Genomic DNA, 19,372 nt, shown 5'->3' on the forward strand with positions numbered 1-19,372 from the left:
TATGACATTATTGTTTTCTTTGGAACAGCGAAAACTTAATTGAGGTGTAAAAAAACAATGAGGGCTTTACACATAATAAATAACAAGGACCAAATTCTCTTAATTGAAGGGGTGAAACATTTAAAATAATTGATAGGGTTAGAGAGAGGAAGGTGTTTGTTTTCACCCAGGAATCTGGAACTCAATGCTTGACAGAGGGATGAAGACTTGTAATTTGCTGTGGACTTTGACACAACATGGGATTAAACTCAGTAGTTTTTCTCAACTGGCACAGGTTGGGCAAATCGTCCCCAGTATCACAAATGTTCTATGACAATGTTGGTCTCCTAATTTGAGAAAGGACATTATTGCTATTGAGGGAGTGCAACGTAGGTTAACCAGATTAATTCCTGGGATGGCGGGACTGATGCATGATGAAAGAATGGGTCGACTGGGCTTTTATTTGCTTGAATTTAGAAGGATGAGAAGGAATCTTATAGAAACATATAAAATTCTTAGAGGATTGGACGGGGGAGTCCAGAACCAGAGGTAACAGTTTAAGAATAAGGGGTAGGCCATTTAAGACTGAGATGAGGAAAAACCTTTTCAGGCAGAGAGTTGTAATCTGTGGAATTCTCTGCCACGGAAGGCAGTGGAGGCCAGTTCACTGGATGTGTTCAAGAGAGAATTGGATTTAGCTCTTGGGGCTAAGGGAATCAAGGAATGTGAGGGAAAGGCCAGAACGAGGTACTGATTATGGATGATCTGCCATGATCATATTGAATGGCGGTGCTGGCTCGAAGGGCTGACTGGCCTACCCCTGCACCTATTTTCTATGATAATCGGCTATGTTCCTTTAAGATTTCCACTTGTTTATTCCCTGTGATGCAGCTGCTTAGATTAATCACCGTCATGCAGAGGATTTATATTGTTAAAAGTTCTTCAAATGACCACCTTTTGGGGTTGTCTCCACAGGTTCTTTATATCCAGTCAACACCAGATGCAGAAAGGGGACAAAAAGAAAAGTTAGCAAATTTTGAATGCATCACCGGTGACAAATAATCGTTTAAAATACTCTTGCCATTAGGATTTTTTTTGCTTTCTAATAACAATCTTGGCTTGACAATTTACGCCTACGATGCAATGAAACTATTTTCTGATTCTATACAACAACAGAACAATGCAGTTATATTAGCACCTTTTTAATTAAACTAAAGACTCTTTCATGGTTAGAAACAAGGAATGGCAGATGCTTGTTTAAACAAAGTTAGACACAAAGTGCTGGAGTAACTCAGTGGGTCAGGCAGCATCTATGGACCAAAAGGATTGGCGACATTTAGAGTCCGGACCCTTCAGACTGAAAGAGGGCGGAGGTGGGGAGTGGTGAGGAGAGAAAAGACCAATCAAATGACTTCAGGCAGGGCGGTGCCTGGTAAACTCATTGTTGACTAAAGGGACTGTCCCACTTGGGCAACCTAATCTGCGAGTTTAGAAGAGTCTTCGACCTTCAAACTCACAGCATGGTCGACACGCGGTCCTAGGAGGTCACTGGAACTCTCCTTCAAGCTCGAGGGATGTTCCCGCATACTCGCGGCCTCAGCTAGGTCGCAGAAAAATTTTCAGCATGTTGAAAATTTTTCTGCGAGTAAAATTTGGTCGGCATGGTTCTTTTGAACTCATAGTGCAGTGGAGGGCAGCCGTAGGCAATTTCCTTCACTGACCAGGCATTTTGATTGGCTCATTGGAGTTTCCACGACCCAGGAAAATCGACCATTAAGTAAAATGCCCGCTAAACTTTATTATACTTCTTAAAAGTGTCTCCACTCCTTCTTCCCCTCTCCTCCCCCTCCGAGCTCTCTAAAGGACTTACCGTTACTGTGCAGCCGTTTTACCTTCCTCTTCATCACGTGTATGAATTTCAGACAGCGCTCCCCCGCTTTCCCTAGCCCCCGCCTTTGCTGTGTGTGTGTCCAGCTCGAGGTTTTCCAGGCGAATGCTCTTGAGCTTGAAGGTCGAAGACACTCTTCTTAACTCCCGGATTAGGTCGCCTGAGTGGGACAGCCCCTTAACTCTCAAGCCAATCTCAACATAGAAGAACTATGGAATTGGTAAACGACAAGGGTAGAGGAAGGGGAGTGTGAGTAGAAGTTACTTAAAATCAGATAATTCAATGTTCACACCACTGGGTTGTAAGCTACCCACACCAAATATGAGGTGCTGTTCCTCCAATTTGTACACGGCCTCACTCTAGCAAAAGGTTTGTATGTAAGGAAGTTGAAATGGTTGGCAACCGTGAGTCATCTGTGGTTGATCCTGATCTTTTTTCAACTCTTCACAACCGACCCGGCAGTCTGAAGAAGTGTCCTGATCTGAAATGTCACCCATACTTTTTCTCCATTGATGTTGCCTGACCCACTGAGTTACTCCAGCACTTTGTCTATCTTTTCATGATTCATTGACTGCTATCTGTCAAAAACTAACAGAGGTAAAGGACTGTTTAAAACTAGGGACTATAGGCTTGCTTACAGATTGTTTTTAAACCAAGTTCTTCAACGAAAAGAGAAGGTTTGGTGAGAGAATCCAGAGTCAGTAGTGGGAGAAATGAGGTCAGAAAGCACAGAAGACAAAAGTTCGAGTTCTTCAAAGGCTACAGAAGGGAAGCATGACAGAGGGGATCAGTGCCTCCTTTATACAATAGGAACTGATCAATGAACGGCCATCTGGATATACTTTATTGAAATAGAAATGTTTCACATCAGCTCGTCATTCTTTTTTCAACCCCAGAGTGGATTCATTTGATAGTACAGAGCCTGGCTTCATCTGGTCTTGCAGTGCTCTCCTTTTTTTTTCTTAACAATGACACTGACATCATTTTTCAGTGCATTTATGCAAGATTCAAGGTGATCCCCGAAATCCTTTATCCCTTGAGTTTGCTTGTGGAGATGTATCCGCAGTGATTCCACATCATCATCCTCCTATAAAAGACATACAATAACTGCAATTATTGCAGATAAGGAAATCTTACATAGTTGAATTACTGCCTCACCTCAAAACACATCACAAATAAGATTGGAAATGTAAAACCAGAGGAATTGCAGTCACAATCAGTCAACTATATCACTGAGCTAAAAAGCACAATGGAATCAATACATTCTACAAGATGCACAATTTGTGGCATTTGGCAATAATTTTTGTGTGTAAGAGGGTGTAAGAACTGAATTTGGGTGGTACATACCGGTGGTTGATGGCACCTCAGTTCTAATAGTTGGCTTTGCACTCTGTTTATACTTTTGTAAAATGTTTTCAGTGCCTTAGCAAAGTCAACCTCACAGCTGACCTTCGATGTACTCCTCCAGCATAAGAGATGTGCATTCATTTGCTGGAAAGATTTCTCTCCAGGTCTTGAGGCTAGAGACATGAAACCAAGGGAGGGAATTTTTTTCAATAGCAATAGCAGAGCAAAATTCAACAACAATAGCAGAATTCAGCTCTGGATAGTTGCCCTGACGGGCTGTTATATTTTCCTTACAGCCTGGCTTTCTGCCAACTGCTTTGCTACTGTACCCCAATCTTACAAATTGGGAGGCACCCTTTTCTAAATAATGAAATGACTTTAGACAGTTGTTGTAGTCCTTTGCATACAGGGCATTGGCTGGAAGACCCTGCTACAAGAACAAAATAACTATGTGCATTTACAATTACTTAATGAGAAAAGTAGGAACAAAGACATTGTAAAACATTTGATAGTGATTCCTTATTACTAAGTGTGTACTGTGACACTATAGCCCATGAGAGGGAAAAGTAATACTGTTCAAGGGATTTATTGTTAGAAATTTCCATTAAACTATTTTTAAACAAATTGAAAAGTTGTTGGAATTTTTAATGATTTGAGAAAGTGATGCATCATTTCACATCGCAATTACTAATGAACTGTCAAATGGAATGCATGAACCTTGCAAAGGTTAAAGAAAGAGCAGGTTTAACAGAAAGTATTATTATAGTTAAACTATTTTTCAATCATTTGACTTTTATTCATTTGGATTATATTTGGCTTGATTTATTGTAAGTGATTTGATAGACTAGATGCACAATGGAGCAGTATTTTAAAATGAGTTGTTGGCAAATTAGGATTGAAATCAAGCAACAATTTTTCCACACCAAGATTAGTGGAATTCTGAAACACTTTTCCTACTTCCCAGAAGGCGGTAATCACCGAGTCAGTTGAAGTTTCAAATACAAAACTGATGGACTGATCTAGGCTAAGGCTCCAAAGTAATGCTGTGCAGATGGCCATTATCTAACAAAATGGTAGAGCTGACTTGAATGACCGAATGGTTTAATCCTGATGGTGTGAAATTGAAATTGAACAGGGTCTGATTAGGAACAGTCAGCATGGATTTGTGCCTGGAAGGTCATGTTTGATTAATCTTCTTGAATTTTTTGAAGAGGTTACTAGGGAAATTGACGAGGGTAAAGCAGTGGATGTTGTCTATGTGGACTTTAGTAAGGCCTTTGACAAGGTTCCTCATGGTAGGTTGGTTAAGAAGGTTCAACTGTTGGGTATAAATGCAGGAGTAGCAAGATGGATTCAACAGTGGCTGAATGGGAGAAGCCAGAGGGTAATGGTGGATGGTTGTTTGTCGGGTTGGAGGCAGGTGACTAGTGGGGTGCCTCAGGGATCGGTGTTGGGTCCTTTGTTGTTTGTCATGTACATCAATGATCTGGATGAAGGTTTGGTAAATTGGATTAGTAAGTATGCAGATGATACCAAGATAGGGGGTGTTGTGGATAATGAAGAGGATTTCCAAAGTCTACAGGGTGATTTAGGCCATTTGGAAGAATGGGCTGAAAGATGGCAGATGGAGTTTAATGCTGATAAATGTGAAGTGCTACACCTTGGCAGGACAAATCAAAATAGGATGTACATGGTAAATGGTAGGGAATTGAAGAATACAGTTGAACAGAGGGATCTGGGAATAACCGTGCATAGTTCCTTGAAGGTGGAATATCATATAGATAGGGTGGTAAAGAAAGCTTTTGGTATGCTAGCCTTTATAAATCAGAGCATTGAGTATAGAAGCTGGGATGTAATGTTAAAATTGTACAAGGCATTGGTGAGACCAAATCTGGAGTATGGTGTACAATTTTGGTCGCCCAATTATAGGAAGATGTCAACAAAATAGAGAGAGTACAGAGGAGATTTACTAGAATGGTGCCTGGGTTGCAACAACTAATTTACAGAGAAAGGTTGAATAAGTTAGGTCTTTATTCTCTGGAGCGCAGAAGGTTAAGGGGGGGGACTTGATAGAGGTCTTTAAAATGATGAGAAGGATAGACAGAGTTGATGTGGACAAGCTTTTCCCTTTGAGAATAGGGAAGATTCAAACAAGAGGACATGACTTCAGAATTAAGGGACAGATGTTTAGGGGTAACATGAGGGGGAACTTCTTTACTCAGAGAGTGGTAGCGGTGTGGAATGAGCTTCCAGTGGAAGTGGTGGAGGCAGGTTTGTTGGTATCATTTAAAAATAAATTGGATAGGCATATGGATGAGAAGGGAATGGAGGGTTATGGTATGAATGCAGGCAGGTGGGACTAAGGGAAAAAAGTTGTTCGGCACGGACTTGTAGGGCCGAGATGGCCTGTTTCCGTGCTGTAATTGTTATATGGTTATATGAATCTTAGGTTCCATGGTTTATATTAAACAGAATTTGATCCTGTATTTCAATTATATGTAGAGAACAGAATATTATCCAGCGTGATTCTTTTGCAACCTGAATTAATTTGCAGCAGGCACGAAAGTCGATCGTCAATTCTTTATTACCATCATTCATCATTTTCTTTATGGTGGCCTTCAAGCTGACATTGTCCTTTCTTAAGGTTCCGTTGATGTCCCTCAACAGATCAGTCTCTTGCTCCAACTTTGATAACTTGATGTAAAGTTCAGAGAGCTGGTCATCTCTCACCTCCTACAAATTGGGCAATAATTTTGACCATGAATTGTTGCAGCACACAATCTATTGTTGTTATCAGTTTCTAATTTAAGTTTCAAGCACAGCACAACATGAATATTACAAATATAATCTCGTCAAATAGACATTCTCGTTTTTGGACCTTTGGTAACAAGTGGTCTGTTCGATTGAATTAGTGTTTTACACTTTATTTGTACAAAGACCAAAAAAAAATCTTTAGTGTTGCATATTTTAGTTAGAATTACCTTGACTGATATTCTCTACCCTCGTCCTTGATACTGCATTTACATTAAAAATTCCTTATACTTTAGTCACATTTAAAATTCTAGCAGAATGGCCAGAGCCAGAGGATTTGGAAACTTTTAAAGAGCAAAACAGAAGATAACTAAAAAGGCAATACGGGGAGAAAAGATGAGGAACGAAGATAAGCTATCCAAGAATATAAAGGAGGATAGTAAAAGCTTCTTTAGGTATGTGAAGAGGAAAAAAAAAGTTAAGACCAAATTTGGACCCTTGAAGACTGAAACAGGTGAATTTATTATGGGGAACAAGGAAATGGCAGACGAGTTGAACAGGTACTTGGGATCAGTCTTCATTAAGGAAGCCACAAAGAATCTCACTGATGTACTCGTGGCCAGAGAATCTAGGGTGACGGAGGAACTGAAGGAAATTCGCATTAGGCAAGAAATGGTTTTGGGTAGACTGATGGGACTGAAGGCTGATAAATCCCCAGGGCCTGATGGTCTGCATCCCAGAGTACTTAAGGAAGTGGCTCTAGAAATCATGGATGCATTAGTGATCATTTTAAAATGTTCTATAGATTCAGGATCAGTTCCTGTGGATTTGAGGATAGCTAATGTTATCCCACTTTTTAAGAAAGGCAGGAGAGAGAAAACAGGGAATTATAGACCAGTTAGCCTGACATCGGTGGTGGGGAAGATGCTGGAGTCAATTATAAAAGATGAAATAGTGACACATTTGGATAGCAGTAACAGGATCGGTCTGAGTCAGCATGGCTTTACGAAGGGGAAATCATGCTTGACTAATCTTCTGGAATTTTTTGAGGATGTAACTAGAAAAATGGACAAGGGAGAGCCAGTGGATGTAGTGTACCTGGACTTTCAGAAAGCATTTTATCATAGGAGATTAGTGGGCAAAATTAGAGAACATGGTATTGGGGGTAGGGTACTGACATGGATCGAAAATTGATTGGCAGACAGGAAACAAAGAGTAGGGATTAGCGGGTCCCTTTCAGAATGGAAGGCAGTGACTAGTGGGGTACCACAAGGCTGGGACCGCAGCTATTTACAATATACAATCATTTAGATGAAGGGATTAAAAGTAACATTTGCAAATTTGCAGCTGGGTGGAAGTCTGAACTGTGATGAGGATGCAGGGTGACTTGGACAGGTTGAGTGAGTGGGCAAGATGCATGGCCGATGCGGTTTAATGTGGATAAATGTGAGGTTATCCACTTTGGTGGCAAGCAGGAAGGCAGATCTGAATGGTGTCAAGTTGGGAAAAAGGGGAAGTACAACGAGATCTGGGGTCCTTGTTCATCAGTCACTGAAAGTAAGCATGTAGGTACAGCAGGCAGTGAAGAAAGCGAATGGCACGTTGGCCTTCATAACAAGAGGAGTTGAGTAAAGGAGCAAAGAGGTCCTTCTGCAGTTGTACAGGGCTGTATTGAGACCACAAATGGAGTAGTGTGTGCAGCTTTGGTCTCCAAATTTGAGGAAGTACATTCTTGCCATTGAGGGAATGCAGCATAGGTTCACGAGGATGGCGGGACTGTAATATGTTGATAGAATGGAGCAACTGGGCTTGTATACTCTGGAATTTAGAAGGATGAGAGGAGATCTTAAGGGTTTGGACACGCTAGAAGCAAGAAACATGTTCCCGATGTTGGGGTTGTCCAGAACCAGAGGCCAAAGTTTAAGAATAAGGGGTAAACCATTTAGAACGGAGATGAGGAAAAACATTTTCTCAGAGAGTTGTGAATATGTGGAATTCACTGCCTCAGAAGGCAGTGGAGGTCAATTCGCTGGATGCTTTCAAGAGAGAGTTAGATAGAGCTCTTAAAGATAGCGGAGTCAGGGGATATGCGGAAGAAGGTAGGAACGGAGTACTGATTGTGGATGATCAGCCATGATCACATTGAATGGCGGTGCTGGCTTGAAAGGCCGAATGGCCGACTCCTGCACCTACTGTCTATTGGTTATAATGGAAAACATTCCATTAGCATTTTTGATTATTTAGTCCATCATTGCCTCTTTATTTGTTCCATTTAACACTTAAATGTCAGCCATAAATCATATTCAGCCTTTTAATGCAAATTATTGCTGCTATGAGTATAAATTTACATCAATCCACTAAAAGTAAACAGAGTATTTCAAAATGGGTGCTACAAGTTCCTACGTCTCTAATATTTATCCTGCTTTTGCAACCTCTCCAAGCGGCTAGCATGGAAACACTATTATACTGAATTAAATTGATCTGTAGCAATTAGTTTTTCTGCAGTTAGACCATAGGACTACAGCAAAGGAACATACCCTTTAGTTCTGGATGTCTGCATCGACCCTGATGCCAATCTAAAGTAACCCCATCTGCCTGCACATGGTCCATGTTCTCTCTATTCCTTATCTGTTCATGTATCTGTCTAATTGACTTGTAAATATTCCTGATGTATCTGCTTATACCACTTGGGCATTTCAGGCACCTACCACACTCCATGTAAAAAAAAAAAAAAACTTGACCAGTACATCTCCTTTAAACTTGGCACCTATCACCATAAAACAATGTCCTCTTCAGCCAGAGTGATACAGTGTAGAAACAGACCCTTCGGCCCAACTTTCCCACCTGCCTTTGTTTCGTCCATATCCCTCCAAACCTGTCCTATCTATAGAAACATAGAAAATAGGTGCAGGAGTAGGCCATTCGGCCCTTCAAGCCTGCACCGCCATTCAATGTGATCATGGGTGATCATCCAACTCAGTATCCTGTACCTGCCTTCTCTCCATACCCCCGATCCCTTTAGCCACAAGGGCCACATCTAACTCTCTCTTAAATATAACCAATGAACTGGCCTCAACTACCTTCTGTGGCAGAGAGTTCCAGAGATTCACCACTCTCTGTGTGAAAAATGTTTTTCTCATCTCAGTCCTAAAGGATTTCTCCATTATCCTTAAACTGTGACCCCTTGTCTTCCCCAACATCGGGAACAATCTTCCTGCATCTAGCCCAGTGGTTCCCAACCTTTTTTTGGCCATGCCCCACCTAATCACCTCTAAAATCCTGATGCCCCCATGTGGTGATATATAATTCTTATCATAAGAGGCAGAAAGGTGACCGTTCATCATGGACAGCGGGTATGAAACTAAGTTTTAAATATTCCTCTGAATACTGACAAACGTTCTTCTTGCTTGCACTACTCATTTTAGCACGAGCAGACAAAGAAATAATTCTCAGAAAATGGATTGCTTTCCCTTGAGAAAAAACGGAGGAAATAGATATTATAAGGGTAACTTAGCAAAAGCTCTTTGAATGGCATTTCTAAATCCAATTCAATAAATAAGGTTCTCCCATGACCTCACGCGCTTCGTGCGACGTGTATGAAGAGCGATGGCGCGGTGATTATGTAATAACTACACAATAAAGACCTTTTTTTACCCAAAAAAAAAAATTTACTCAAAATAACATCTGAAACATAAACTACATATGTTTACCTGATGGAAAATCCAAAAAAATAAAAATCGAAAATTTGGACCCAGACCTCCTCAGTCGCGCTCAATTGCCCCCCTTAAAAATCAAATTGCCCCCTGTGGGGCGTACGCCCCACGTTGGGAACCACTGATCTAGCCTGTCCAACCCCTTAAGAATTTTGTAAGTTTCTATAAGATTCCCCCTCAATCTTCTAAATTCTAGCGAGTACAAGCCAAGTCTATCCAGTCTTTCTCCTTATGAAAGTCCTGACATCCCAGGAATCAGTCTGGTGAACCTTCCCTGTACTTCCTCTATGGCAAGAATGTATTTCCTCAGATTTGGAGACCAAAACTGTACGCAATACTCCAGGTGTGGTCTCACCAAGACCCTGTACAACTGCAGTAGAACCTCCCTGCTCCTATACTCAAATCCTTTTGCTATGAATGCTAACATACCATTCACTTTCTTCACTGCCTGCTACACCTGCATGCCTACTTTCAATGACTGGTGTAACATGACACCCAGGTCTCGTTGCATCTCCCCTTTTCCTAATCGGCCACCATTTAGATAATAGTCCACTTTCCTGTTTTTGCCACCAAAGTGGATAACCTCACATTTATCCACATTATACTGCATCTGCCATGCATTTGCCCACTCACCCAGCCTATCCAAGTCACCTTTGCAGCCTCCTAGCATCCTCCTCACAGCTAACACTGCCCCCCATCTTCGTGTCATCCACAAACTATGTACCTGTCTGTTTCTTAAACGTTAGCATAGTCCCAGCCTCAACAACCTCATTTGGCAGCTTGTTCCATACACCCACCACCCTTTGTGTGAAAAGGTTACCTCCTCAGATTCCTATTAAATCTTTTCCCTTCATCTATGCCCTCTGGTCCTCGATTCACCTACTCTGGACAAGAGACTCTGTGCATCTACCTGATGTATTCCTCTCATCATTTTATACACCTCTATAAAATCATCCCTCATCCTCCAGCGTTCCAGGGAATAGAGTCCCAGCCTACTCACCCTCTCCCGATAGCCCAGACCCTCTAGCCCTGGCAACATCCTCGTAAATCTTCTCTGTACCCTTTCCAGCTTGACAACATCTTTCCTATAACATGGTGCCCAGAACTGAACACAATCCTCTAATTGTGGTCTCACCAACGTCTTATACAACTGAAACATAACCTCCCAACTCCTATACTCAATACTCTGACTGATGAAGGCCAATGCGTCAAAAGCCTTTTTGACTACTTCATCTACCTGCAACACGACCTTCAAGGAACTATGCACCTGCACTCCTAGATCCCTCTGCTCTACAACACTCCCCAGAGCCCTACCATTCACCGTGTAGGTCTTGCCCATGTTAGACATCACAAAATGTAACACCTCACATTTCTCTGAATTAAATTCCATCACCCATTCCTCTATTATTTGTTATTTCCATCCTGTGAAAAAGACTCTGACCATATACCCGAGCTATGTGTCTCAAACTTTGTTCAGGTTCCCTATTTAGCCTCCGATGCTCCAGTGAAAACGTCCACGTTTGTCCAACATAGCTAATACTCTCTATCTGAGGCAACATCCTGGCCTTGTGTCACCACTTTCTTTCCTCACCCCAAAGTGCCTTTGTCCATCAATGCTCCTGCATTCCTCTTGCATTTGACCTCCCAAAATGCAACAACACGACCATGTCCAGATTAAACTCCACCTGACAACCTAGACAACCTTCCCCACTGTTTGCACTTCCTCCAATTTATATGATAAAACTAGACCAAGTGGGACCGTTTGGGCTCTGTTCCCCCAACGTAATATTCCACCACTCACCCGTTCCCCCAATGCAATATTCCACCACTCACCCATAGCTCCCAACTGCGCAGGTGTGGCTCATTTCCACTCATCCCCCAGCACTCCCACCCCTCCCCTTCACCCTCCCTCTTCTTTCGTCTCTCAACCCTTACCCATTCCCTCCCTCACCTCTCCCTCACTCTCCTTTCCCCTACCCTCAGTCACTCCCTCCCTCCCTAACCCCTCTCCCCTCCCTAACCACTCCTCTCCATCTATCTCCATGCTCCCCGACTCCTCACCTCTCCCCTATCCCACTCCCTCAGTGAACACAATGTTTAAATAACATTTCTCCTCCATCCCTTCCCCACTCCCTCCCTCACTTCTCCTTTACCCGACCCTCAGTCACTGCCTCCCTCCATAACCCCTCTCGCCTCCTTACCCCCCCTTGACGTCATTGTGAGATGGAAGCTGCTTTTTTTAAACAAATGTAAATGAGATCCCGTTCTGATGTCATTGTGGGGTGGATCACTGCTGATGGGCAGTTTATGTAAATGAGATCCCATTGTGACATCATAGCTGTAACTGCCACTGCAAGTTCCAGTGATTTTTCTCAAACTGGATTTTGGAAAGTTAAAAATGTGAATAACTTGTAAAATATATCATCAATCTGAACAAAACTTAATACAACACACCACACGACAACTGTAAGGTAGGCCATAAATTATAGCGCTATCCTGTAATTTCAGTCATGACAGACAGACAAACAGAGTGAGAGGTTTAGTAATATACTAGTCCGAGGGGGACCCGTTGGGTCCTGTCCCCTCAACGTACGATTGCGGGGGGAGGGCGGCCTGCAGCATCGCACACACTAACCACCCACCCCCCACCCCCCACACACACACACACACACTAACCACCCCCCCTTGATATTATATTAATATTATTCATTGGCTCCTTTTACCCTATCTCCGCCCTATCTCGAGGACAGAGAGAGTGGGGCAAAGAAAGAGAGAGAGGGAGAGGGGGGAGGGAGGGAGGGGGGGGAGGGGGCGGGAGAGGGGGGGGGGAGGGAGGTTGTGAGGGGGAAGGGGGGGAGGATGGGGGGGGAGAGGAGGGAGGAAGTGGGAGAGGAGGGGGAGGGGAGAGAGAGAAGGAGAGGGCGGACTTGAACTCGGCGAGCGTGCGGCGCGGACAGGGCCGACTGCGAGCGGGCGGCGGGCCTCGGGCAGCTCTTGGGACCTCTCGGGACCTCTGAAGCTCTCGGAAGCCCAACCAAATTACTGCGTGTTCAGCGGCTTCAATCCAGAGCCCTGGGGGGGAGGGCAGCTGGGCTGTGGGCGGGGTGGGGTGCTGCGGACAGCCGGCCGAGTGTGAGTTACGCGGGGGGGGGTCGCAGTTCGTGGAAAACAGTGGCCAGCAGTCTGCGCATTGAAAACTCAAGAAATACTGAATCAAATTTTCAGATGAGGCGAATTTTGAGATCATGAGGTATATCTATCGGAATATGTACAAATGTCACCGTTAGCGCGTTGTGTTTTTGAGGAGATGTGAATCACAGAAAAACACACAAATACAAATACGTCCACATCCAAGGTCAGAGTGTTAATAGTTATATGATATAGATGTGGAAATATATTTTCGAAAGAAAATTACAGGAACTGTTTATTTGCAAAGAAAATGCAGATAAAATAGGGTGTACTTACCCCGCTACCACTACTACGGGGTAGCTGCGATCTCTCGTCGCTATAATCTATAATTATACTGCCTTCATCAGTAATCTCAAAATCACCAGGAAAGACCATCTCTATACAACCTTCTAAAAAAAAAAACAAGAAAAAAAACAACTTTATAATGGATTATAGTGGATAGATTTACGGACCTTCATTGCCAGGCTGTGCTGCCGATGCCATTCTCAGCGGTCGCCATCAGGCTAGGCTGCCAACGCCACCGCCTACCAGGCAACTTCTATGCCACGCCGAGCCTTACTCGAATGCCGCGACCATAACTCCGCTGATCCCCGCCACCAGTAGGTCAGTTCCGAACCGAGAGTCTGGAGAAGTCCCAAAAGATCACCTATCCATGTTCTCCAGTGATGATACCTGACCATTGCAACTGCAAGAAATGCAACACTTGTCCCTTTACCTCCCCCCTCGACTCCATTCAAGGACCCAAGCAGTCTTTCCAGGTGCGACAGAGGTTTACCTGCATCTCCTCCAACCTCATCTATTGCATCCGCTGCTCTAGATGTCAGCAGATCTATATCGGTGAGACCAAGCGGAGGTTGGGCGATCGTTTCACCGAACACCTCCGCTCGGTCCGCAATAACCAAGCTGACCTCCCGGGGGCTCAACACTTCAACTCCCCCTCCCACTCCGAATCCGACCTCTCTGTCCTGGGTCTCCTCCATGGCCAGAGCGAGCAACACCGGAAATTGGAGGAACAGCACCTCATATTCCGTTTGGGGAGTCTTCATCCTGGGGGCATGCACATTGAATTCTCCCAATTTTGTTAGTCCTTGCTGTGTTCTCCCCTTCCTCAGCCCTCCTGCTGTCTCCTCCCATCCCCCAGCCTTCGGGCTCCTCCTCCTTTTTCCTTTTTTCTCCCCGCCCCCCCCATCCCGATCAGTCTGAAGAAGGGTTTCGGCCCGAAACGTTGCCTTTTTCCTTCGCTCCATAGATGCTGCTGCACCCGCTGAGTTTCTTCAGCTTTTTTGTGTACCTATGATACCTGACCTGTTGTGTTACTCTAGCACAGTGTCCTTTTGTGTATTAACCTGCATCTGCAGTTGTTTTTTCTACTACTTATACAATGATAATCCCTTACTCAGTTATGGTGGACAATCAGCAATAATGTTCAACATTCTCCCCCATGGTCCATTATAACAAGATTTACTGCACTGATATTCATTTCTGCCAACAAAATTAACACTTTTATGAGGAATTAAATGGGAGAGGTTCGTCAATGGAACATCAGTTTTGTTCATCTCCAATTTGCAGTTAGTTGGGACTTAAACTGTCTGAAATTAAAGCAAATTAATTTAATTGAGACATAAGACCTTCAGCAGCTCATACATACAGGTGCACAACCTTTTATCCGGAGTTCCGCAAACCGAAAAACTCCGAAAACCGGCCATTTTTACCAGGATGTCGTCTGCACACCAAAGCTCGCGTTTGACGCCAAACTTGACCCGAAACGACCCACGGTCAACCCAGGTCTGTATTACTGTAGCGGCTGCCTCCTCCCCAGAGACCGGGGAGACACTTAAACATCTGTAAATCATTGCTTAAATGTTAGTCAGTTATTTTCGAGGGCTTTTATGTGCAGGGCGGGCGGGCGGGGGGGGGGGGGGGGGTGTGGGGGTGGGGGGTGAAGGGAGAAACTTTAATTCTTAGTCTCCTACCTGGTCGGAGAGGCGGGGAGCGGTCAATGCCTTACCGGGTCACCGTGCAGTAAGCCCCGCAGCGCTGTGGTGGCCACCTCCCAGCTGGGGCCGCGGGCGGCGCCGGTTGGAGCTCCGGCCGCAGCAACTCTACCCCTGGCTCTCCAAATCCACCGCCGCCCGTGGCCGGACGCCCGCAGCCCCAGCTCCGTGATGTTGTGTGTCGGCGGCCACAGCGCTCCGGAGCTTACCGCATGGCGACCCGGTAAGGCATTGCCCGCTCCCCGCTGGTATCCCAGCGCTGCGACGCCGCCGACTCCCAACATTCGCGGAGCTGGGGCTGCGGGCGTCCGGCCGCGGGCCGCGCTGGATTTGGAGCGCCGCGCTGCCAGGAGTAGAGTTGCCGGGGTCGGAGCTCCAACCGGCGCCGCTCGCGGCCGGACGCCCGCAGCCCCAGCTGGGAGTTGGCGGCCACAGCGCTGCGGAGCTTACTGCACGGCGACCCGGTAAGGCATTGCCCGCTCCCCGCCTCTCCGACCAGGCAGGAGGCTAAGAATTAAAGTTTCCCCCTTCACCCCCCCCCCCCCCCACATAAAATCCCTCCAAACTAACTGACTAACATTTATGCAATGATTCCCCGGTCTCCGGGGAGGAGGCAGCCGCTCCAGACTTTTCAAGCCGCCCGCGCTACCTACCTAATCTACGCTATAAATCTTCCATTCGGAAATCCGAAAATGTCCGAAATCCGACAAGTGTCTGGTCCCAAGGCTTTCGGATAAAAGGTTGTGCACCTGTACTACTCTGGAGAGTCTGCCAGCCTTGCTGTACCCATTTATAGTCTGGATCAGCCAGAAAGATTAATGGGCACGGTCTAATTTATATGTCAAAAACGCAAAATAAAAATTCCAGGTGCTGTAAATCTTCTGAAGATAGAAGTATTGAATCAAGTCAATGACCTATCAACTGATGATGCCTATCTTGCTGAGAACCGCCTGCATTCTCTATTTTTATATCGTAGGTATAAGAGGCAAGCCCATGGCTGACTCCCCTACCATTTATTACCTCAGTCTTTCATTTTCTATCTCAGTGTTCTAACTGGGACTAGCGCCCAAAACTGGAGCAGGCCTGCTATCAGATCTGATGTGCTTGGGGAGAAAGTACACCCCAATGTATGACCCCCCCCCAGCAATCCTCTACCACTGGAAAAGTTTGGCTGCTTTATTCCGCAAATGAATGTTTTTTGTATAGGAAGTCGTCCTTCAAGGCATCCCTTCAAATATAACAAAGACTGTTAGTACTTACCGCTTAGTTGAAAACCAATATTCTGAGGGGAGAGGTTTCCGGCTTTAATTCATTTGTGTCAATTATTTGCTTTGAACAGGCCCATTTCCCCCAACAAGGAAACATGAAAACATATCTAGATTTTTTTATTACCTTGTAAACCCCAGAGTTGCAGAACCAGGGCATGATTTTGCAGATAGTTTAGTAACTCCTGTGACACACACTTGACAGTGAACTGCATCATGTGATCAATTCTTGCATTTACTGAGTTCCAAACAGGGTCCGAGTGGAAAGCATATGGATGGTTCAGTGCATGATATCTGTAAAAGATTAGCGTGCAATTATTTTTTTTTTCTTATCCCTAGGCCATAAGATCATCAGGTGTTTTTTTATAGTGATGCATCAATTCTGGAATAGAGGTTTAGAAATGCACTGTCACTTAAAAGATATTCTGGTAATTCTGTTCCACAACATTTACAATTGATGTCTGATATTGAATAAGCAGATTATCTTTTTTCAGATATTAAAGTTATAAAAGTGGAATGTTTGGTATATTCTATTCATTTCAGATCCTCAAGATCTCTCGGTGGTCAATACAAACTGGATTTGTATTATGAGTTAGCTGATAGGGTATCTGGAAATGCCTCCGGGGTGGAAATGGAAGCAGATACGATAGTGGTGCTTAAGAGGTTTTTGGATAGGCATATGGATATGCAGGGAATGGAGGGATATGAATCACATGCTGGCAGAGGGGATTAGTTTAACTTGGCATCATATTCAGTATAGAAATTGTGAGCCAAAGGATCTATTCCTGTGCTGTACTGTCTTTACTGGACAAGGAGGTTGCTTTTAGTGTTTTCATCAAATAGAGTTAAGCAGCTTATGAATGAACACTGTTGGATACCTACAGCTAGATTCCCAAGAATGCACAGCTAATAGAAGTAAATATCACAAGAGCAAAAAGGTATAGTGAGTGTAGTACAATCATTAGTAACCTAATAATAATAATAACACCAACAACAACCTAAAAATGTAACACAAAATTGTGAAGATTGAGGTATAGACGCCATACTGAGCTCAAAATCTATGATGAGCGTTCTCAGTTTTGGCATTATTAATAAAACCAATTTACTCCCTCCCCTCTCCCCTTTATACATTACTTTCAACAAATAAAAATGCTCCAAAACTGTTCATTGAAAAAAAAAATACCTCGGGGAGTTAATCAAAGAAGGAGGTATTAACAAGTGGGGCAGAAAGATTCTGAAGGTAATTCTAGAGCATCTAGTTCTTGGAAGGTATAACTCATTGGTGGACTCATTACACCGGGAGATGCTGAAGAGTTTTCAGTTAGAGGTGTAGTTACCTGAGAAAACTTCATGGCTGGAGGAGGTTACAGAGACAGCGAGTGGCAAAGCCATGAAGATGAGAAACAAGGATGAGAATTTTAGGATTGAGGCTTTGCTAAATCAACAAGCACAAGAGTAATAAACAGTGGGGGTGGTGTTACTTGGGATGTGGCAAAAAAAGCTTTTGATACCCTAAATTTATAGAAAATAGGATGGCTGACCAATGGAATAGTTGTTTTGAGGTAACAAAAGTATGGACGAGGGCTTCAGTGGTTTATGAACTTTACAAAGTAGCAGTGAGATGACAATGGGAATATTAAAAAGGTGACATTAACGGTTCTGTGGATGTGAGGTCAGTACTTAGCTCAGGGCTTAATGTGACACCAGACCAACATCATTAACATTTTGGTTCAGTTTCTGAGTACATAGTTAGGGAACAGAAATTGTAAAAGGGATGGAAGATGATGATTTTGGTCTTCCTTTTAGTTTGGACGATATTTTTCACCATCTAGTCTAGAATATTGAATAAATAGTCAGAGGGTCAAGAGGGGAATTAGGAAGGTTGATGGAACATGGAGGAGTACAAAGTTTATTGCAAGGTGGTGAAGTATAGATGTAAGGGCATGTTGGTGCAACTTTACAGGAGACCACAGCTGGAGTTCTGCATGCAATTTTGATCTCACTTTTTTTTAAAATGGGTATGCTTTTAGTGGAGGCAATGCATAGAAGGTTAATTAGATTGTTTCTTAGGGATAAGGTGGTGATGGTATGTACAGAGTTGAGCAGTTGGCCTGTACTAATTAGAGTATCAAAGAATGCAAGATGATCTAATTGAAACAAAAGTTTCTAAGGTGGAATATCAATAGAGGCATCTAGAACAAGGGTTGTCCATTTCAAGTGAAGATGAAGAGAACATTCTTCTCTCAGAAGGTTGTGCATCTTTGGAATTACTTATTCTAGACAAGTGGAGGTCAAATTGTTGAATACATTCATGGTGGAAATTGTCAGACATTTGAATCTCACTAGATTCAAGGAGTATGGGGAGATAATGAGAAAATAGTATTGAAGCCAAGACTGGATCAGCGATGTTTTTACTGAATGGTGGAACAGATTAGAGGGGGCAGTAAGTCTACCCCTGCTCCTGGTTTCATATGTAGGTGAACATGTAATTTGTATTTTATCACTTTATCATTTGTTATCAAAATGCTCAAGATTTTGTTTTAACAGAAGGAATTTCTCACAAAATCTGAATTCCTCTTTTGATGTTCCGTTTCAGCCATTTGATCCCTAGGCATTGAGTTATCTGAACTTGAAAATCCAGCCTGTGCCCCACCAACTCAGTGGGATCAATAAGCACCTCCTCTTCACCCAGAGTTCTGCAAAAAAAGTGCCAGTTAACTTAAAATTCCCAAAAGGCTATGAAAACAATGTTTTCACTGTATCTCTGTACATATGACAATAATAAACCAAGGGCAATTATACTACAGGTACAGTTAGAGATTAGTAATTCCCACGAGCGATATGGTGTCCCCAGACCAGACCTATACAACAGCACATTCGCACAAAATGACATGGTGCACTTACATTTGAATTCAAAATGCTGATTGTTTTCATTGGCCCAGATTGACTCTGGTCAGAGTTGGATTGGGCTGGCAACACTTTATCTGGATATGGAAGGTCCTGACTTTTCCCCCTTCCCTCCCCACCAACCCCAGAGATTCACTCCTGTCAAAGGCTTCTTAACTGTTTTAAACATATCTGACGGAAACATTCAAATAATTAAAAAAAATGATTGAAAACGCCATTAAACATTAACATATATTGTTAAATATTTCAATGAAGGAAAATAAAATTAAATAATTGAAACACTTATCCACACGTGTCTCCTTCCACAGTGTAGGGAATCCCATTTAAAGGATAGAATCA

General features: G+C 43.5%; 1 protein-coding gene across 1 annotated transcript in view; it reads right to left on the minus strand.

Annotated features, from left to right (window-relative positions):
- Window positions 1–2,700: 2,700 nt before the first annotated feature.
- kif28 (kinesin family member 28) overlaps window positions 2,701–19,372 on the minus strand; it is a 55,642-nt gene continuing 38,970 nt past the window's right edge. Inside the window, exons 18-23 of the mRNA XM_055639290.1 lie at window positions 18,688–18,822; window positions 16,254–16,420; window positions 13,144–13,256; window positions 5,803–5,947; window positions 3,215–3,387; window positions 2,701–2,954 (exon numbers count right to left, since the gene is read on the minus strand). Coding sequence (XP_055495265.1) covers window positions 2,796–2,954; window positions 3,215–3,387; window positions 5,803–5,947; window positions 13,144–13,256; window positions 16,254–16,420; window positions 18,688–18,822 — 892 coding nt within the window. The 3' untranslated portion in view covers window positions 2,701–2,795. The remainder of the gene's footprint in view (window positions 2,955–3,214; window positions 3,388–5,802; window positions 5,948–13,143; window positions 13,257–16,253; window positions 16,421–18,687; window positions 18,823–19,372) is intronic.

Source organism: Leucoraja erinacea, chromosome 8 (assembly GCF_028641065.1).
Source record: "Leucoraja erinacea ecotype New England chromosome 8, Leri_hhj_1, whole genome shotgun sequence".
NCBI classification, from domain to species: domain Eukaryota; kingdom Metazoa; phylum Chordata; class Chondrichthyes; order Rajiformes; family Rajidae; genus Leucoraja; species Leucoraja erinaceus.